This window comes from Bombina bombina, chromosome 2 (assembly GCF_027579735.1).
Source record: "Bombina bombina isolate aBomBom1 chromosome 2, aBomBom1.pri, whole genome shotgun sequence".
Taxonomy (NCBI): Eukaryota; Metazoa; Chordata; class Amphibia; order Anura; family Bombinatoridae; genus Bombina; species Bombina bombina.
Genome location: NC_069500.1, coordinates 1223340965 through 1223363423, shown reverse-complemented (window position 1 = coordinate 1223363423; position 22459 = coordinate 1223340965). Strand labels below are relative to the sequence as shown.

At 40.5% G+C, this 22459-nt stretch overlaps 1 protein-coding gene across 2 annotated transcripts in view; it reads right to left on the bottom strand.

The window, feature by feature from the left end:
* SCFD2 (sec1 family domain containing 2) overlaps positions 1-22459 on the bottom strand; it is a 1435497-nt gene that overhangs the window by 32461 nt on the left and 1380577 nt on the right. For both annotated transcript variants that reach the window (XM_053703972.1, XM_053703973.1), the window contains one exon: positions 3478-3597. In XM_053703972.1, coding sequence (XP_053559947.1) covers positions 3478-3597 — 120 coding nt within the window. The remainder of the gene's footprint in view (positions 1-3477; positions 3598-22459) is intronic.

Sequence of the window (22459 nt, the reverse complement as noted above, 5' to 3'; positions counted from 1 at the left end):
ATTTTTTAACCACTTCTAAATAGTTAGTAGTTGTGTTGGAACAAAACTTAACAAAATCTTTATATAGTAAAAAAAAAAATATATTAAGATGCTTCTCATATGCACATAAAGCTCTAAAACAGTTGTGATTTTATTCAGGCTGTTGTTTCTCATCTTTGTTTTAGATTCTTCTTCTAGTCCAATAGATGTATTATGTTTTTGTTACATTCCTTCCTGCTTCATTGTACTTTCCCATATGATCATGTGGAGGGGAAGTAATATAAAATAGCATGTGGGTATACAGGTGAGCTGTATACACAGTGACTGCTATGCACATATCTCCATGCTCCCTACGTACAAGTGGATTAGTTTATTAAGACTTAGGCAGACGCTTCAGGGACAAGGCTTTGTTTTTATAATGAGCACTTTCCGCAATTTCTGATAAATCTATCCCCATTTTAGTGGATTATAGGAACTCTAAATCAAGGCCCATGACTTAGCTATATGACAAAGTGCGTTTCTCTCGCATGAGAAAATAAAATATGAAAAGTGTTCAGAGAGCGGTAGAGATGGCAGATGCCCGTTCAGATGCAATTTGCTCACACCAGTAAACCAAGTGCTATTATTTTCCTTCCTATCGTACAGAGAATATTTACAGCTCATGTGTAAGACCAAGACTATTTATTATATGGAAGCACAAAGTTACAAAAATGAAGCAATGTTTTAATTCAGCAGCTAAACCTTTTTAAACATAATATGCAAGATAGAGGTTGTTTTTTCCAGTATGGAAAACAAATGCATAATATTGTGATTTTGTCACATTTTAATTCTAATACTGCCATTACCAGTTTGCTGAGACAATGTCCCTTGTTTTATTCAGTCCTGCGGGAGCAGTGTTACATTCTGATATTTTATTCTGACTCTAGCACTATGTAAACCATGCATATTTTACGTGTTACAAGAGACACATATATCTGTATGTATATGGGACATATAATAATGTCTTCATAGCATATTAATTAAAGGGACATAAAACACTTCATGATTGTAATAGAAAATGTTAATTATGTATAGTAAAAAAAAAACAAAAAAAAAACATTTGTAATATACTTTCATTATTTGTCCCTTTTATTGTAATTTAAATGTGGAAATTGTGGGTTTGCCAACTCAGCCTAAACTGCTTCATCGTGAAAGTTAGAGGTGCCAATTGCTATTTAATATAGAAATATATATACCAAAACTTATAAGGTGCAAATGCTGCAATACTCACAAACTGTGAGACCAATATACCAAAAAAATGTGTATATAATGTCAACCAACAATAAAGAGCAACTATGTTGCTGATGATAACTGTAAGACAAATATGACAAACAATATATGTATATAATGTCAACCCACAATAGTGAGCAGCTGTATTACAACTAATGTGTTCACAAAAAAATAAAATTATTACCTACAGTGAAAGTGATAATATAATGTATATAATGCCTGCAGGCAAAGGCAACTGTGTTGCTATATATAACTGGTGTGATCACCCAAATATAGCCATATACATACAATGAATATAGGACCCAATAACTCTATATATCACTCTATGATAAGATACTTGATGAAATATACAATATGATATACAGTATATAAATAGTGATATAAATGCAAATTGTGATATAAATGCAAATTAAATATAACAAAAACAAACGTGATCATTATATAAAAATAGTGATAAAGTCCTGGAAAAGTCCCAAGAAAATCCAGATGAAGATCTTGTGCAATCTTAATAATAATAATAATAATAACAAATAATATCACACAACGCGTTTCCCGGTCCACTGACCGCTTCATCAGGTGTGTCTGAAGCGGTCAGTGGACCGGGAAACGCGTTGTGTGAGATTATTTGTTTTGAATAAAGCCTAAGTTGTTTTTACAATATTGGTCATCACGACTTATTATACATTGAGTAGATTGAATTTATTCCGAGATCTCTTTGGGGACGAGCAGTTGAACCACGAACTATACACTGTGTTACAGAGTATCTAATGCTCAATACAGATTGGCTACTATGATCCTGATTTTGGAGTTTCTGCACCCTCTTCCAAGCGAGAGGATCGCTATCTGGGCAGCTAATAAGAGTCCAGAGTGCTGTTGTGGTACTTCTCAAGTGCCTTTCTTCTAGTAAGTACAACCCGTATGTGTGTGTGAAGATTCAACACCACTGATGTTGCACTATTGTGGCGCCTTCTTCTTTTTTCTACCACTAAACTGCTTCATATTTGTCTTTATGGTCTCAGGTGATAAGATACCACAAAACAGTGCAAGTTTTGCTATCAAAATGCAGGGGCAAGCCTTGTCTACTCCAGTAACAAATACTGATTGACTCCTGCAAAAAGGCAAGTGGCTAAGGAGTTAAAGGGACACTGAACCCAAATTTTTTCTTTCGTGATTCTCTTGGTATCTTTATTTGAAATGCAAGAATATAAGTTTAGATGCCGGCCCATTTTTGGTGAACAACCTGGGTTGTCCTTGCTAATTGGTGGATAAATTCATCCACCAATAAAAGTGCTGTCCAGAGTTCTAAACAAAAAAAAGCTTAGATGCCTTCTTTTTCAAATAAAAATAATAAGAGAACAAAGAAAAATTGATAATAGGAGTAAATTAGAAAGTTGCTTAAAATTGCATGCTCTAGCTGAATCACGAAATAAAATTTTTGGGTTCAGTGTCCCTTTAAGGTAATGAAAGAGAAATGCAGCAAACACAGTGTTAATGCATTCAGAAAGTTTTCATTCTCAGCTAATATGTTAATTTAAAAAAAGGTTTGTTTTATATCCCTTTAAATCGCAAACATAGTGATTGGGCACATTTGTATAACCATAGGATGATTATTGTAAGCTCTCTTCAGATCCTTCTGTCTTTGTTGGTATATCCATGTCTAGTTTTTATTTAAAATACCCTATAAGCAATATGAAAGTGCAATACATATACTGTGTATGATAAGAAGAAAAAACAACTGAAGCTTTAAAACTCTGTAAATCATTTACAATTGGTTTTTAATTGTCCCAATAAAGTTATAAACAAGTAAAACTATTTTTGCTTTAGAAAATATATAAAACAATCGCATTACTGAACTAGAAAGAGTGTAGAATTTTCCATTATACCAAAGAATCATGCATGATATTAATTTGTTCAATTCTTTAACATTATTTATATTCACTGCAGAAATTGGTGAAAATGTATTTACTTGGAAATAGAACGACAATTATTAAACAAATGTCCTATAGTTGAGCAGTAAAGTATTTTTTTCTTTTCTGCCTTAGGGTAGTGTTAGTCACCTGACCCATCCCAAAGGTATTGTCAGGATGACAGTAATAGTGATACATTTGATTTAATCTAAGCTTTTGTGCAAACAGTATTTATTATCTTTCAAATGTATATGGGTCAAGTAAGGGTTATATATACTGGTTTGTTATGTTAGTGATGTATACACAATGCTATTTTCAGTACCTGAACTCCAGGCTTTAGCGTTGAAACAAGGTCCTTTACCATTCGGACCTCTGACACAGTAACGCCGCCAATCACAAACAGGATCAGAAGAGAAGAGTCCCCAGGGTGTGGGCGGCTCACCTGTATATTAAAACAAATTTACAATTAGGCATATTAATGGAACAAAAAGCAAAAATTACCAAAGCTAAATCCAGAAAACTTGAATTTTTAACTGTTGAATAAAATATTTTAATTTATATTGGAATCATGAAGTGTAATAGCTATGATTTTCTTTTAGTGGTTAATATCTGGAACATTAAAGTACAGAAAATACCTTAATTGTTATCAAACATTATACTTTTTGTATAAATATGTTATGTATTTTTTCTATTTGTATCTTCAGTTTCTTTTAAAATCCATAGGATTACCCATATGCTGGATTACTTTAAAATAACAGCTGACTAGATAATATCATATGAACATCTGTATGTAAAACAAAAGGAAGATATCTTACCCCAGAATGTTTCCATTAACTGCATCCCATAGTGCAGAGAAATATAAAGATCATTCTAATTTGTTAGAGCAAATATATATATATATAATAAAAATGACAGAGCATAGATAACTACAGTATGTGTTTAACCCTCATACAAGCACCGTAGCACCTTAACAGGAAACTGCCAGTGAACCAATCAAGAGTAGCAGTTGTACAAGCCTCCGGAAAATGGCTGTGTCCTGTTCAGGAGCTACAATACTGGTGACTCCTGAATGACACTGTGTATCTATGTGTTTAACCATTTTGAGTTAAATAAATATCTAGGATTAGTAAATCAGTAGTGCAACAGTGATATACTTTAATGAATTTGAACATGTAATTATTGCAGTAGAAAGTCCCTTTAAGCATCCAGCCTGGCTGATTGTCAAGGAACTAGCAAAAGAGCACCAGACACTTTTCCTCCTTAATTTCAATTTACTTTGAAATCTTACAAGAACTCTGTGAAATCCTGCAAGTCACACATGATCACGGCACAAGCTGATTGTCTGATTTTATTTTTTACTATGCAGATGAAAGTATGAAGAAGAGCAGAATGGTTTCTTCTCATAAAGGTTTGAGTTTTAAACAAAGTAAAAGCAAGTATAGGTCATTAAAGGACCAGTGAATACAGTAGATTTACATAATCAAATGCATGATACAGACAATGCAATAGCACTTAGTCTGAACTTCACATAATTAGCAGATTTTATTATGACAAATCTCAGTTGTGTCTATTTTCACTCCTACTATATCATGTGACAACCATCAGCCAATCACAAATGCATATATGTATATTCTGTGAATTCTTGCACATGCTCAGTAGGAGCCGGTGACTCAAAAAGTGTAAATATAAAAAGACTGTGCATATTTTGTTAATGGAAGTAAATTGGAAAGTTGTTTAAAATTGCATGCTCTATCTGAATAGTGAAAGTTTAATTTTGACCTCAGTGTCCCTTTAAGCTATTTTCTCCTCTCACAGGGATACAGGAGCATTTAAGTTGAGTAAAATGCCCCTTCATTTGGGCATTTGCTGTGTCCTTAGCTAATCAAGTAGCTTATATGTAGATTTGTGCCCATATGTCCAATGGGAAACATAATTCAACCCTAACACTAGATTTATTTTTGGGATGATAACTTCCCATTTTGCTAAACTATTTACAGCTACAAATATGTCTCAGATATTTAATGAGATGGCATTAAAGGGATATTGTACACCAAAAAATAATAATCAGTCTATAAAAACAGCAACATTTACATGTTTAAATATTTTTTCTCCCTAAAAATAAAATGTTGAAATAAAAGCTATATAAGTTTAAATTGAAACTAATACTACTACAGTATTGTTTTTGCAATTCCTAGACAACTTTCTAATTAACTTCTATTATCAAATGTTTTTTATTCTCCTGGTATCTTTTCTTGAAAAACAGGGATGTAAGCTCAGGTGTGTGCACGTGTCTGGAGTACTATTTTGCAGCAGTTTTGCAAGAATGTTATACTTTTCAAAAGCACTAGATGGCAGCACTATTTCCTGTCATTAGTGCTTCACAAACAAAACAAAGTTGATAATATTTTTTGGAGTTTCATATCCCTTTAAACCAGAAAACAGTACTTTAAGCATATAAAATTTAAATCTCTGCCAATTTTCTAAATAACCAACTCAGGGCTCATTTCCATTGAAGTGGTTAAGTTAGGAAACTGGTGATAAAAACATTTATATCCATTTAAGTCTATGGAGATTTTTTATATTACCACACGTTTACCAATTCAATGGAAACTAGGCCTCAGTAAGTAACAAATCACCATCTTCCTCTAGTTCATTCACCCACAATACATTTAGAATTTTTAAAAAGATGCATAATCTGTCTTTGTTAGATGTTTGATATTCCCATATTCCTATTTTCAATATACTGTATATATTAATCTGTTTCTCCAAATTTTTGTTTATCATACTGTTCTATTATTAAAGGGACACTGAACACAACTTTTTTCATTTGTGATTCAGATAGAGCATGCAATTTTAAGTAACTTTCTAATTTACTCCTATTATCAATTTTTCTTCGTTCTCTTGCTATCTTTATTTGAAAAAGAAGGCATCTAAGCTATATTTTTGGTTGAGACCCTGGATATCACTTGTTTATTGGTGGGTGAATTTATCCACCAATCAGCAAGAACAACCCAGGTTGTTCACCAAAAATGGTCCGGCATCTAAACTTACATTCTTGCTTTTCAAATAAAGATACCAAGAGATTGAAAAAAATGTGATAATAGGAGTAACTTAGAAAGTTTTTTTAAAATTGCATGCTCTATCTGAATCAAGAAAGAACAATTTTGGGTTCAGTGTCCCTTTAAGTAAATTGTAAAGGGGTGCCTCATAGTTAACTCCGCATGAATCATAGATAATATACAATGAAATAAAACTCACAATTCGTGATGGCACCCGGGGTTAGCGGAGTGCAAACAGGCAGGCTGACGCTCACAGTTGTCAGCTTACTGGATACTTCCAAAGTATCAAGGTGAAATTGGAACAGTAAATCGTAGTCAGTCCGGTCATCTATTGGTCGACTCTTTACGAACACTCCCAGATTGGACACCAGGGTGGCAGAGATCCTTACAAGGAAAGTAGATGATACAGACACCTCAACTTTGGAAGTATCCAGTAAGCTGACAACTGTGAGCGTCAGCCTGCCTGTTTGCACTCGGCTAACCCCGGGTGCCATAACGAATTGCGAGTTTTATTTCATTGTATATTATCTATGTTCCATTTTCTTTTTAATCTATCGCTACTGTAATACCTGTGTATGGACATTTTAAAAGAGATCTCACCAACAGTACTCACTGGGTAGTCTGTGCTTGTTGAGAGACTTGTACTTCTCTACTGTAATACCTGCGTATGCTTACCTTATCCCTGGACAATTAAAAGAGACCTCACAACAGTACTCACTGGGTAGTCTGTGCTTGTTGAGAGACTTGTACTTCTCTACTGTAATACCTGTGTATGCTTACCTTATCCCTGGACATTTAAAAGAGACCTCACAACAGTACCCGCTGGGTAGTCTGTGCTTGTTGAGAGACTTGTACTTCTCTACTGTAATACCTGCGTATGCTTACCTTATCCCTGGACATTTAAAAGAGACCTCACAACAGTACCCACTGGGTAGTCTGTGCTTGTTGAGAGACTTGTACTTCTCTACTGTAATACCTGCGTATGCTTACCTTGTCCCTGGACATTTAAAAGAGACCTCACAACAGTACCCACTGGGTAGTCTGTGCTTGTTGAGAGACTTGTACTTCTCTACTGTAATACCTGCGTATGCTTACCTTATCCCTGGACATTTAAAAGAGACCTCACAACAGTACCCACTGGGTAGTCTGTGCTTGTTGAGAGACTTGTACTTCTCTACTGTAATACCTGCGTATGCCTACCTTGTCCCTGGACATTTAAAAGAGACCTCACAACAGTACCCACTGGGTAGTCTGTGCTTGTTGAGAGACTTGTACTTCTCTACTGTAATACCTGCGTATGCTTACCTTATCCCTGGACATTTAAAAGAGACCTCACAACAGTACCCACTGGGTAGTCTGTGCTTGTTGAGAGACTTGTACTTCTCTACTGTAATACCTGCATATGCTTACCTTATCCCTGGACATTTAAAAGAGACCTCACAACAGTACCCACTGGGTAGTCTGTGCTTGTTGAGAGACTTGTACTTAAAGTGTTCTTTTTCTTTTCTCAATCACCAGTACATTGTCAATCGTACGTCTCTGCAAAATACTTTTTATTTGATATCTTCAGGTTGGATTTTGACCTTTCAGTGTTTTACCTGTTGTTTCATTGCATTACCTCAGTAAGTGTACAAGAAAAGACTTTCTTTGTTCTAGTTTTCCATTCCTGCATTCTGATACCCTCACAGATACCTAGGTCGTCATCTGGAGCACTACATGGCAAGAAATAGTGCTGCCATCTAGTGATGTTGCAAATGGATACAATTTTTGCAAAACTGCTGCCATATAGAGATCCAGAAATGGGCCAGTTCTTAAGCATATGTCCCTGCTTTTCAACAAAAGATACCAAGAGAACAAAGAAAACATGCTAATAGAAGTAAATTAGAAAGTTATTTAAAATTCTATCTTCTATCTGAATCATGAAATAAACATTTTCTGTTTCATATCCCTTTATAGTACCCATTCATTATTTTACCAGATGTATAATCCTTGGTATGTAAATTGACTATCCTATAATATAAAAGGCCAAGTGTGTTTGTCCGAAGCTGCGCAGTAGAGACAGCACGAGGGCAAACAGTGGCAGGGCGAGGCGGTGGCGGGACCGGGCGGGGGCGTGGTGGAGCCACAGGCGTGCGAGAGTGACAGACTAAAAGAGAGGGGGAGAGAGAGAAAGAGAGGGGAAGAGAGCAAAAGAGATGGGAAAGAGCAAAAGAAAGGGGAAAGAGCAAAATAAAGGGGAGAGAGAGCAAAAGAAAGGGGGAGAGAGAGAGAGCAAAAAAGAGGGGGAGAAAGAAAAAATGGGGGGAGGGGGAGAACGAAAAAGAGAGGGGGAGAGAGAGCAAAAGAGAGAGGAGAGAGAGAGCAAAAGAGAGGGGAGAGAGAGAACAAAAGAGAGGGGAGAGAGAGCAAAAGAGAGGGGAGAGAGAGCAAAAGAGAGGGGAGAGAGAGCAAAAGAGAGGGGAGAGAGTGAGAGCAAAAGAGAGGGGAGAGACAGAGAGAGCAAAAGAGAGGGGAGAGACAGAGAGAGCAAAAGAAAGGGGGGGGGGAGAGAGCAAAAGAGAGGGGGGAGAGAGAGAGCGGGAGAGAGAGCAAAAGAGAGGGGGAGAGAGAGCAAAAGAGAGGGGGAGAGAGAGAGAGAGCAAAAGAGAGGGGGAGAGAGAGAGCAAAAGAGAGGGGAGAGAGAGAAAAAGAGAGGGAGAGATAGAGAAAAAGAGAGAGGGAGAGAGAGAAAAAAAGAGGGGGAAAGAGAGCAAAAGAGAGGGGAGAGAGAGGGACCAAAAGAAAGGGGGGGAGAGAGAGAACAAAAGAAAGTGGGAGAGAGAGAACAAGATAAAGGGGAGAAAGAAAAAGAGAGGGGAGGGGGAGAAAGAAAAAGAGAGAGGGGAGACAGAGCAAAAGAGAGGGGAGAGACCGAGCAAAAGAGAGGGGAGAGAGAGAGCAAAAGAGAGGAGAGAAAGAGAGCAAAAGAGAGGGGAGAAAGAGAGCAAAAGAGAGGGGAGAGAGAGAGAGCAAAAGAGAGGGGAGAGAGAGAGAGAGCAAAAGAGAGGGGAGAGAGAGAGAGCAAAAGAGAGGGGGGGGGGAGAGAGAGAGAGCAAAAGAAAGGGGGAGAAAGAAAAAGAGAGGGGGAGAAAGAAAAAGAGAGGGGGGAGAGAGAGAGCAAAAGAGAGGGGAGAGAGAGAGAGCAAAAGAGAGGGGAGAGAGAGCAAAAGAGAGGGGGGAGAGAGCGAGCGAGCAAAGGATAGGGGAGAGAGAGAGAACAAAAGAGAGGCAGTCTGAAAGAAGGAATACTGATTATCCTGAATCATGGCAAATATAAGTTTAAAACATATATTTAGAACTTTACATATAAAGTGCCCAACCATAGCTTAGAGTGTCATAAATAAAATAAGACTTACTTACCCTAAGACATTCATCTACATATAGTAGATAGCCAAACCAGTACTGAAACGAGAATCAGTAGAGGTAATGGTATATAAGAGTATATCGTCGATCTGAAAAGGGAGGTAGGAGAAGAAATCTCTACGACCGATAACAGAGAACCTATGAAATAGATCCCCTAGAGGAAGACCATGGTATTCAAATAGGCAATACTCTCTTCACATCCCTCTGACATTCACTGCACTCTGAGAGGAAAACCGGGCTTCAGCCTGCTGCGAAGCGCATATCAACGTAGAAATCTAGCACAAACTTACTTCACAACCTCCATGGGAGGCAAAGTTTGTAAAACTGAATTGTGGGTGTGTTGAGGGTTGTATTTATAGACATTTTGAGGTTTGGGAAACTTTGCCCTTCCTGGTAGGAATGTATATCCCATACGTCACTAGCTCATGTACTCTTGCTAATTACATGAAAGAAAGAGAGGGGAGAGAGAGAGCAAAAGAGAGGGGGAGAGAGAGCAAAAGAGAGGGGGGAGAGAGAGAGCAAAAGAAAGGGGGAGAAAGAAAAAGAGAGGGGGAGGGGGAGAAAAAAAAGAGAGAGGGGAGACAGAGCAAAAGAGAGGGGAGAGAGAGAGCAAAAGAGAGGGGAGAGAGAGAGCAAAAGAGAGGGGGAGAGAGAGCAAAAGAGAGGGGAGAGAGAGAGCAAAAGAGAGGGGGGAGAGAGAGCAAAAGAGAGGGGGGAGAGAAAGCAAAAGAGAGGGGGGGAGAGAGAGCAAGAGAGGGGGAGAGAGCAAAAGAGAGGGGAGAGAGAGAAAAAGAAAGGGGGAGAGAGAGCAAAAGAGAGGGGGAGAGAGAGCAAAAGAGAGGGGGAGAGAGAGAACAAAATAGAGGGGGGAGAGAGAGCAAAAGAGCGGGGGAGAAAGAAAAAGAGAGGGGAGAAAAAAAAGAGGGGGAAAGAGAGCAAAAGAGAGGGGAGAGAGAGAGCAAAAGAGAGGGGGGAGAGAGAGAGCAAAAGAGAGGGGGGAGAGAGAGCAAAAGAGAGGGGGGGGGAGAGAGAGAGCAAAAGAGAGGGGGGGAGAGAGCAAAAGAGAGGGGAGAGAGAGAAAAAGAGAGGGGAGAGAGAGAGAGCAAAAGAGAGGGGGAGAGAGAGCAAAAGAGAGGAGGGAGAGAGAGCAAAAGAGAGGGGGGAGAGAGCAAAAGAGAGGGGGAGAGAGCAAAAGAGAGGGAGAGAGAGAGCAAAAGAGAGGGGGAGAGAGCAAAAGAGAGGGGGGAGAGAGAGCAAAAGAGAGGGGGAGAGAGAGAGCAAAAGAGAGGGGGGAGAGAGAGCAAAAGAGAGGGGAGAGAGAGCAAAAGAGAGGGGAGAGAGAGCAAAAGAGAGGGGGGGAGAGAGAGCAAAAGAGAGGGGGGAGAGAGAGAGCAAAAGAGAGGGGGAGAGAGAGAGCAAAAGAGAGGGGGGAGAGAGAGCAAAAGAGAGGGGAAGAGAGAGCAAAAGAGAGGGGGGAGAGAGAGCAAAAGAGAGGGGGAGAGAGAGAACAAAAGAGAGGGGGGAGAGAGAGAGCAAAAGAGTGGGGGAGAAAGAAAAAGAGAGGGGGAGAAAAAAAGAGAGGGGGAGAAAAAAAAGAGAGGGGGAGAAAAAAAAGAGGGGGAGAAAAAAAGAGGGGGAAAGAGAGCAAAAGAGAGGGGAGAGAGAAAGCAAAAGAGAGGGGGAGAGAGAGCAAAAGAGAGGGGGGAGAGAGCAAAAGAGAGGGGGGGAGAGAGAGCAAAAGAGAGGGGGAGAGAGAGAGCAACAGAGAGGGGGGAGAGAGAGAAACAAAAAAGAGAGGGGGGAGAGAGAGAGAGCAAAAGAGAGGGGGGGGAGAGAGAGGGGGAGAGAGAGAGCAAAAGAGAGGGGGGAGAGAGAGAGCAAAAGAGAGGGGGGAGAGAGAGAGCAAAAGAGAGAGGGGAGAGAGAGAGCAAAAGAGAGGGGGGAGAGAGAGCAAAAGAGAGGGGGGGAGAGAGAGCAAAAGAGAGGGGGGAGAGAGAGCAAAAGAGAGGGGGGGAGAGAGAGCAAAAGAGAGGGGGAGAGAGAGCAAAAGAGAGGGGGGAGAGAGAGCAAAAGAGAGGGGGAGAGAGAGCAAAAGAGAGGGGGAGAGAGCAAAAGAGAGGGGGAGAGAGAGAGCAAAAGAGAGGGGGAGAGAGAAAAAAAGAGGGGGGGGGCGCAAAAGAGAGGGGGGAGAGCAAAAGAGAGGGGAGAGAGAGCAAAAGAGAGGGGGAGAGAGAGCAAAAGAGGGGGAAGAAAGAGCAAAAGAGAGGGGGAGAGAGAGCAAAAGAGAGGGGGAGAGAGAGCAAAAGAGAGGGAAGAGAGAGTACAAAAGAAAGAGAGAGAGAGTGGGGGGAGAGAGAGAGAGAAAAAGAGGGGGAGAGAGGGGGAGAGAGAGAGAGGGGGAGAGAGAGGGAGAGAGAGGGGGGGGAAGAGAGAGAGGGGGAGAAAGAAAAAGAGAGGGGGGAGAAAGCAAAAGAGAGGGGGGAGAGCAAAAGAGAGGGGAGAGAGAGAGCAAAAGAGAGGGGGAGAGAGAGCAAAAGAGGGGGAAGAAAGAGCAAAAGAGAGGGGGAGAGAGAGCAAAAGAGAGGGGGAGAGAGAGCAAAAGAGAGGGAAGAGAGAGTACAAAAGAAAGAGAGAGAGAGTGGGGGGAGAGAGAGAGAGAAAAAGAGGGGGAGAGAGGGGGAGAGAGAGAGAGGGGGAGAGAGAGGGAGAGAGAGGGGGGGGAGAGAGAGAGGGGGAGAAAGAAAAAGAGAGGGGGGAGAAAGCAAAAGAGAGGGGGAGAAAGAGGGAGAGAGAGAGAGAGCAAAAGAGAGGGGGAGAGAGAGAGCAAAAGAGAGGGGGAGAGAGAGCAAAAGAGAGGGGAGAGAGAGCACAAAAAATAAGGGGGGGAGAGAGAGCAAAAGATGGGAGGGAGAGAGAGAGCAAAAGAGAGGGGAGAGAGAGAGCGCAAAAGAGAGGGGAGAGAGAGAGCGCAAAAGAGAGGGGGAGAGAGAGAGAGCGCAAAAGAGAGGGGGAGAGAGAGAGAGCAAAAGAGAGGGGAGAGAGAGAGCAAAAGAGAGGGGGGAGAGAGAGAGCAAAAGAGAGGGGGAGAGAGAGAGAGAGCAAAAGAGAGGGGGAGAGAGAGAGAGCAAAAGAGAGGGGGAGAGAGAGCGCAAAAGAGAGGGGGAGAGAGAGCGCAAAAGAGAGGGGGGAGGGAGATAGCACAAAAGAGAGGGTGGAGAGAGATAGCACAAAAGAGAGGGTGGAGAGAGAGCGCAAAAGAGAGGGGGGAGGGAGATAGCACAAAAGAGAGGGTGGAGAGAGATAGCACAAAAGAGAGGGTGGAGAGAGAGAGCGCAAAAGAGAGGGTGGAGAGAGAGAGAGCGCAAAAGAGAGGGGGAGAAAGAGAGAGCAAAAGAGGGGGGAGAGAGAGCAAAAGAGAGGGGGAAGAAAGGAAAAGAGAGGGGGGAGAGAGGGAGCAAAAGAGAGGGGAGAGAGAGAGCAAAATAGAGGGGGGAGAAAGAGAGCAAAATAGAGAGCAAGGGGTGGGACCGCTGTACTGCAAAAATGTAATGCCTGGAAGAAGACAATATGAATAATTGTACTTTTATCTTACATTGATAAGTTAACCCATATTTTACTTTAAACCAAAATTGACTATTTGTTTTGGGCAAGACCATTAACAGTGTATTAAGACTTGTGTTTTTCTATATAGTATAATATGCAAAATGCATTAATTTCCCATTTTCACCTTTTTCATTACTTTACCCCTTGACTACCAGAAAGGGCCACAACAAATTGCTATGCAATATACATGGCAGAAGTGTGGCAGTCAAGAGGTTAAAAAAACTTGCATAAAATGAGTCACGTTTTGCTATAAGCAATTCAGATTTAATGCTAAGAGGTCTAATGAGTCTGTACATCATCTGATATATAATTAATTGTATAATCTGGAAAACAAAGGAGCTACAGCATACAAATGTAGTAGATATATTGATCAGAGTAACATAAAGTAATAAAACAGTTCTAACCTCATCATGTGTTTATCTTGCACATATACCAGACTAAACCTTAACATGACTATTATGGTTTTGAATATAGGGGTGGAAGTTCCTTTAATAAACACGCAGAGCTGAAACGTTTTCTTTTTCACACATGATGCATGATCATTGGAATAGCCAAGAAACACTGCTGGCCATTGTTGGGTGATGACAGATTTTCTTGAGATTACTGGTTTATGAGTAGCTGTCACAAAAGATGTTTGGATTACCAAATAGGCAAACAAGAAGGGAGCAGGTCAGTGCAGAAATTTAAATAAAGGCACACATTTATCAGCTGAACAATCAATCATTACTGCCACAGCTGGAGAAAGTGGCTTGTTCTACAGGTTCTACATAGATAAACGAGATAATAGTGGTTACAGTAGAAATCCCTACAATAAAGATCTTAACATTGCAATGCAGGTTCTTTGTTCATCACAGACAGCAAAACTAACTCTACATAATTAATCCTAGAGTTGCAGGTTGCACACAGGTGCTGGACTGCAAATTTCTAGGTGGTACTCTTGAAAGGTAATAAACATAGGTAAACAACATAGCAGGACATTAATTCATCTTTTGTATATGGTAACAAAGATAAGCTTCCTCACACATTAATCATTAGTCACAAAATAATGTGGAATTAGTAATGTTTTTCTTAGATTTGATATTTTTAAATATTTAAACAATCTTAAATGCATTTGTGAAAGTTGACAGCAGTTCCACCATATTTCTTTCCAAAGGACAGAGGACATGGCTAAAATGCATTGATATGAGGAGTTACAAACCTGTTGTGTCATGGACTGAGTATCTAGACTGTTCTGTTTGTGTAAGAACTTTTATAATCTGTTTTACATTTGATATATGCAATGGTTGCAAGTCCAGATTATCTGCAGATTTACTGCAGAGGAAGACATCTACAACCAGAGAAAACTAAATTTATGCTTACCTGATGAATTTATTTCTCTTGTGGTGTATCCAGTCCACGGGTTCAGCCATTACTTGTGGGATATTCTCCTTCCCAACAGGAAGCTGCAAGAGGATCACCCACAGCAGAGCTGTCTATATAGCTCCTCCCCTAACTGCCACTACCAGTCATTCGACCGAAGACAAGCAAGAGAAAGGAGAAACTATAGGGTGCAGTGGTGACTGTAGTTTAAAAATAAAAAACACCTGCCTTAAAATGACAGGGCGGGCCGTGGACTGGATACACCACAAGAGAAATAAATTTATCAGGTAAGCATAAATTTTGTTTTCTCTTGTAAGGTGTATCCAGTCCACGGGTTCATCCATTACTTGTGGGATACCAATAACAAAGCTATAGGACACGGATGAAGGGAGGGACAAGGCAGGCGCTTAAACGGAAGGCACCACTGCCTGCAAGACCTTTCTCTCAAAAATAGCCTCCGAAGAAGCAAAAGTATCAAATTTATAGAACTTTGAAAAAGTATGAAGCGAAGACCAAGTCGCCGCCTTACAAATCTGTTCAACAGAAGCCTCATTTTTAAAAGCCCATGTGGAAGCTACCGCTCTAGTAGAATGAGCTGTAATCCTTTCAGGAGGCTGCTGACCAGCAGTCTCATAAGCTAAGCGTATTATACTCCTTAGCCAAAAAGAAAGAGAGGTTGCCGAAGCCTTTTGGCCTCTCCTCTGTCCAGAGTAGACAACAAACAATGCAGATGTTTGACGAAAATATTTAGTAGCTTGTAAATCAAACTTTAAAGCACGAACCACGTCAAGATTGTGTAAAAGACGTTCCTTCTTTGAAGAAGGATTAGGACATAGTGACGGTACAACAATCTCCTGATTGATATTTTTATTAGATTCCACCTTAGGTAAAAAAAAACACGTTTGGTACATAACACTACCTTATCTGCATGAAAAATGAGATAAGGGGAATCACATTGTAAAGCAGATAACTCCGAAACTCTTCGAGCCGAGGAGATAGCTACTAAAAACAGAACCTTGCAGGATAAGAGCTTAATATCTATGGAATGCAAAGGTTCAAACGGAACCCCTTGAAGAACCTTAAGAACTAAATTTAAACTCCAAGGCGGAGCAACAGGTTTAAACACAGGCTTGATTCTGACTAAAGCCTGACAAAACGCCTGCACGTCTGGAACCTCAGCCAGACGTTTGTGCAAAAGAATAGACAGAGCAGAAATCTGTCCTTTTAAGGAACTAGCTGACAAACCCTTCTCCAATCCTTCTTGGAGAAAAGATAATATCCTAGGAATCCTGACCTTACTCCATGAGTAACCCTTGGATTCACACCAATGAAGATATTTACACCATATCTTATGATAGATTTTCCTGGTGACAGGCTTTCGCGCCTGTATTAAGGTATCAATGACCGACTCGGAGAAACCACGCTTTGATAAAATCAAGCGTTCAATCTCCAAGCAGTCAGCCGCAGAGAAATTAGATTTGGATGGTTGAAAGGACCCTGAAGTAGAAGGTCCTGCCTCAGAGGCAGAGTCCATGGTGGAAAGGATGACATGTCCACCAGATCTGCATACCAAGTCCTGCGTGGCCACGCAGGTGCTATCAAAATTACTGATGCTCTCTCCTGTTTGATCTTGGCAATCAGACAAGGGAGCAGGGGAAACGGTGAAAACACATAAGCCAGGTTGAAGGACCAAGGCGCTGCTAGAGCATCTATCAGCACTGCCTTGGGATCCCTGGACCTGGATCCGTAACAAGGAAGCTTGGCGTTCTGGCGAGATGCCATGAGATCCAGTTCTGGTTTGCCCCAACGTTGAATCAACTGTGCAAACACCTCCGGATGGAGCTCCCACTCCCCCGGATGAAAAGTCTGACGACTTAGAAAATCTGCCTCCCAGTTCTCTACTCCTGGGATATGGATAGCTGATAGATGGCAAGAGTGAATCTCTGCCCATTTCATTATCTTTGAAACCTGAAGAGCATTGAATATCGCTCTTAGTTCCAGAATGTTTATTGGAAGGAGTGCCTCCTCCTGAGTCCACGACCCCTGAGCCTTCAGAGAGTTCCAAACTGCACCCAGCCCAAAAGGCTGGCATCTGTTGTTACTATTGTCCAATCTGGCCTGCGGAAGGTCATACCTTTGGACAGATGGACCCGAGATAGCCACCAGAGAAGAGAATCCCTGGTCTCTTGATCCAGATTTAGTAGAGGGGACAAATCTGTGTAATCCCCATTCCACTGACTGAGCATGCAGAGTTGCAGCGGTCTGAGATATAGGCGGGCAAACGGAACTATGTCCATTGCCGCTACCATTAAGCCGATTACTTCCATACACTGAGCCACTGAAGGGCGAGAAGTATAATAAAGAACACGGCAGGAATTTAGAAGTTTTGACAACCTGTCCTCTGTCAGGTAAATCCTCATTTCTACAGAATCTATCAGAGTTCCCAGGAAGGAAACTCTTGTGAGAGGGGATAGAGAACTCTTCTTTTCGTTTACTTTCCGCCCATGAGACCTCAGGAATGCCAGAACAATGTCCGTATGGGACTTGGCAATTTGGAAATTCGACACCTGTATCAGAATTTCGTCTAAGTAAGGGGCTACTGCTATGCCCCGCGGCCTTAGGACCGCAGAAGTGTCCCCAGAAACTTTGTAAAGATTCTTGGTGCCGTAGCTAACCCAAAGGGAAGAGCCACAAACTGGTAATGCCTGTCTAGGAAGGCGAACCTGAGAAACCGATGATGATCTTTGTGTATCGGAATGTGAAGATAAGCATCCTTTAAGTCCACGGTAGTCATATATTGACTACTGAATTTGTTTAGGATCTTGAGATCTAAGATTGGTCTGAAGGTTCCCTCTTTCTTGGGAACCACAAAGAGATTTGAATAGAAGCCTTGCCCCTGTTCCTCCTTTGGAACTGGGTGGATCACTCCCATAACTAGGAGGTCTTGAACACAATGTAAGAATGCCTCTCTCTTTATCTGGTCTGCAGATAATTGTGAGAGGTGAAATCTTCCTTTTGGGGAAGAAGCTTTGAAGTCCAGAAGATATCCCTGGGACACAATTTCCAAAGCCTGGGCGAAGAGAGAAAGTCTGCCCCCTACTAGATCCATTACCGGATCGGGGGCTGATCTTTCATGCTGTCTTAGAGGCAGCAGCAGGCTTCTTGGCCTGCTTACCTTTGTTCCAGGCCTGGTTAGGTCTCCAGACCGGCTTGGACTGGGCAAAATTTCCCTCTTGTTTTGCATTAGAGGGAGTTGATGCCGCGCTCGTCTTAAAGTTTCGAAAGGCACGAAAATTAGTTTGTTTGGTCCTTAATTTATTAGACCTATCCTGAGGAAGGGCATGACCTTTTCCTCCAGTAATATCAGAAATGATCTCCTTCAGTCCAGGCCCGAATAGGGTCTGCCCCTTGAAGGGAATGTTGAGAAGCTTAGACTTTGAAGTAACGTCAGCTGACCAGGATTTAAGCCATAGCGCCCTACGCGCCTGTATAGCAAAACCTGAGTTCTTAGCCGTTAGTTTGGTTAAATGAACAACGGCGTCAGAAACAAATGAATTGGCTAGCTTAAGCGCTTTAAGCTTGTCAAGTATATCATCCAATGGAGTTTCTACCTGTAAGGCCTCTTCCAGAGACTCAAACCAGAAGGCCGCAGCAGCAGTGACCGGGGTAATGCATGCAAGAGGCTGGAGAATAAAACCTTGTTGAATAAACATTTTCTTAAGGTAACCCTCTAACTTTTTTTCCATTGGATCTCGGAAAGCACAACTGTCCTCGACGGGAATAGTTGTACGCTTAGCTAGGGTAGAAACTGCTCCCTCCACCTTTGGGACCGTTTGCCATAAGTCCTGTGTAGCGGCATCTATTGGAAACATTTTCTTAAAAATAGGAGGGCGAGAGAACGGTACACCTGGTCTATCCCATTCCTTAGTAATAATTTCTGAAAACCTTTTAGGTATTGGAAAAACATCAGTGTAAACAGGCACTGCATAGTATTTATCCAATCTACACAATTTCTCTGGCACTATAATGGTGTCACAGTCATCCAGAGTAGCTAAAACCTCCCTGAGCATCACACGGAGGTGTTCAAGCTTAAATTTAAATGTAGACATATCAGAATCAGGTTGAAGCATCTTCCCTGAGTCAGAAAAATCACCCACAGAAAGAAGCTGTCCTGCCTCAGCTTCTGCATATTGTGAGGGGATATCAGACATAGCAACTAAAGCGTCAGAGAGATCTGTATTTTTCCTAGTCCCAGAGCTGTCTCGCTTTCCTTGTAACCCTGGTAGTTTGGACAATACCGCTATAAGGGTATGATCCATAACTGCCGCCATGTCTTGTAAAGTAAACGCCATGGGCGCGCTAGATGTACTTGGCGCCACTTGAGCGGGAGTCCCTTGAGCGGGAGTCAAAGGTTCTGACACGTGGGGCGAGTTAGTTGGCATAACTTCCCACTTGTCAATTTCCTCTGGTGATAAATCTTTTAAAGACAGAATATGATCTTTATAACTTAAAGTAAAATCAGTACATTTGGTACACATTCTAAGAGGGGGTTCCACAATGGCTTCTAAACATAATGAACAAGGAGTTTCCTCTATGTCAGACATGTTTAAACAGACTAGCAATGAGACCAGCAAGCTTGGAAAACACTTTGATAAATGTAAACAAGCAAAAAATAAAAACGGTACTGTGCCTTTAAGAGAAACAAATTTTGTCAGAAATTGAAAAACAGTGATAAAATAGACTAACAGAGCATTGCACCCACTTGCAAATGGATGATTAACCCCTTAGTTTCAAAACCGGATAAAAAAACGATATAAACGTTTTTTAACAGTCACAACAAACTGCCACAGCTCTGCTGTGGCCCTACCTGTCCATGTAATGACTTTTGAAGGCACAAAAACCCTTTGTAGAGGTCCTAAGTGTTCAGGGGACTCCTTCAGGGAAGCTGGAAGTCTCAAGCTGCAAAAACTACTGCACGATTTAGGCCTGAAATTAGGCCCCTCCCAACCTGTACTCACAGTGAGAGGGCCATAAAAAACTATCCCTAGGCAAAATCTAGCCAGCCATGTGGAAAAAAACTGGGCCCCAATAAAGTTTTATCACTAATATGTAGAAAAAAAACGTTTAAACACTTCCAGCAAACGTTATCTTATTTTCAGTAATGTGAGAAAGTAATAAGAATATTACCTTTTGCAGCAAGCATGATACTAGTCGTTATTAAATCACTGTAATCAGGCTTACCTTAAATAAATCCGGTATTAACAGCATTTTCTAGCATATTCATTTCTCTAGAAAAATTTAAACTGCACATACCTCATAGCAGGAGACCCTGCACGCCATTCCCCCAGCTGAAGTTACCTCATCTCTTCAGTTATGTGTGAGAACAGCAATGGATTTTAGTCACAACCTGCTAAGATCATCAAAAACCACAGGCAGACTCTTCTTCAACTTTCTGCCTGAGGCTAAAACAGTACAACTCCGGTACCATTTGAAAATAATAAACTTTTGATTGAAGATAAACTACATAAACCACATCTCTCTAGCTACTTCCTATCTTGTCGAGAGCTGCAAGAGAATGATTGGTAGTGGCAGTTAGGGGAGGAGCTATATAGACAGCTCTGCTGTGGGTGATCCTCTTGCAGCTTCCTGTTGGGAAGGAGAATGTCCCACAAGTAATGGATGAACCTGTGGACTGGATACACCTTACAAGAGAAATGTCAATAACTACACATTGCTAGATATACTGCCAGGTCATATATCCTGTAAGTGTGACTCTTTCAGTGCAGGGAACCGGGACTACAATACTGTGTATTATTTTGGGTTACTAAAAACATAGGGCTAGATTCATAGAATTGTGAGGCTTCGGAGGGGTCTCATAAATGCAAAATGATGTTTAAAATTCATTGAGAATTGCCATTAATTAGCATTGTGGAAAACCAATAATTACAAATGCAACATAACAGCAAAACAGATTATGTAAGTATTTGTAACTGTAAAATGTTTACCTGTCTGTTTTTAAATAGGGTAAAGTAGTCACACTGGATTGAATGAGAGGCGTTTCAGCCATCTTGCAGAGACTTGTCAAGGGCATTCTGGGACATTCTAGAGGTGCAGTCAGGGTTTTTCACTTACACTTTGGCCAAGAAAATAGAAATCACAAAGACACTATTGCCCCTTTAAGTACCTTGTCTAATGGCCGTGTCTCACTATTTCAAAGCTGACAACTTTTAATTTTATTTTTCCTATATTTCTCTTTTACTTATTTAACGTTTTCTTGTGTGCTTATGTTAGTTAGACAGTACCTTTGTTTTATAGACAACATATTATTTTCCTGTTATACTGGTACCATTGACAGTGGAACTTGTTCTGTGTGGGTGAACAATGAACAGTTACAAGATGGATGCAGCTCTATTGATTATAATGAACAGAACTCACAGCTCAAGGCTGTGTGATGAGGAAATTGTGCAATTTGAGTTGTGATATTTAGACAGGTTTTTCCCGCACAATTTAGGCCATTGTATTGGGATCTTTAGATTCACCTACAGAAAGTAAAAAATAAACTTAAATGGAGTGGACCGAGCATGGAATTTTAAGCAACTTTCCAATTTACTACAAGGATCAATTTTACTTAGTTCTCTTAATATCCTTTGTTACAGAGTAAGCATAGGTGAGCTCAGGAGCATTCACGTGTCTTTAGCCATCTGGCAGCAGTGCTTTCAACAATGTTTATAGCAATCACTGCTGCCATAGACTGCTAAAGACAGATGCACGCCCCTAAACTCCTTTCAGCATACCTAGATTTACTCTTCAACAAAGGGTACCAATAGCAAAAACATAAAAACAATAATAATAGAAGTAAAGTGGAATGTTGTATAAAAATGCATGTTCTATCTTCTGAACCATGAAAGTTTTTACTGTCCTTTTAAAATTCTGCATAAGCAGCAGGATCTGTATGGATTGAGGAGCGTTTCATGTTTTGTTTGCTTTATGCCACCATCATTTGCATTTTTTCACATGTTTGTGCAAAGGCTATTTTGTGTTAAATACAGTTTTTTTGTTTGTTTTTATTGAGTTTAAATTGGTATTTTCTTAGCCTTTTGTTTGACTGAAAGTTTCAGTGTGAGATCTGTTGAAATACTTTTTTTAACTGCTTGTAAGCTCTGTTCCAGAAAATACAGCAGTTTATAGTTATTAGATCAATACTATTTGTGAGACTTACGTGTTCAGATTGTTAACATTAACCGTTTACAAACATTTTAAATATTCTAACAGATTAATTGTGAAATGTTTAAAAAATAACCAGATGGTTCACAGATAACTCACATATTATCTGTTCTGTGAAGCTGGGTAACTGACAGTAAACTGATAAAATAGTAAGTCACATTTAGGGTATTTAATCTATCTATCTACTTTTTATTGCTTTATTTCAATTTTAACATTTACAATCATTTTGAATCAAATATACAAAAACCATACATGACACATCCAGTTATAATGAATTCATTACAACACATGTCCAGATTTTGATACAATTACAATTTTAAAATGAAGGTGATAATTAAACTTTCAGGATTCAAATAGAGCACACAATTTTAAACAACTTTCCAATTTACTTCTTTTATCAAATGTGCTTTGTTCTCTTGGTATCTTTTATTGAAGAGTAAAACTAGTTAGGCACATAAGAGCTCAGGAGTGTGCACGTGTCTAGTACTCCATGGCAGCAGTGTTTTTCAACATTATTTGTAGCTTTGTGTAGCCCCCAATCAGCAAGTGCTACCCAGGTGCTGAACCAAAAATGGTCCGGCTCTTAAAGGACCACTAAACCCAAAATCTTTCTTTCATGATTCAGATAGAGAATAGAAATGTAAACAACATTACAAT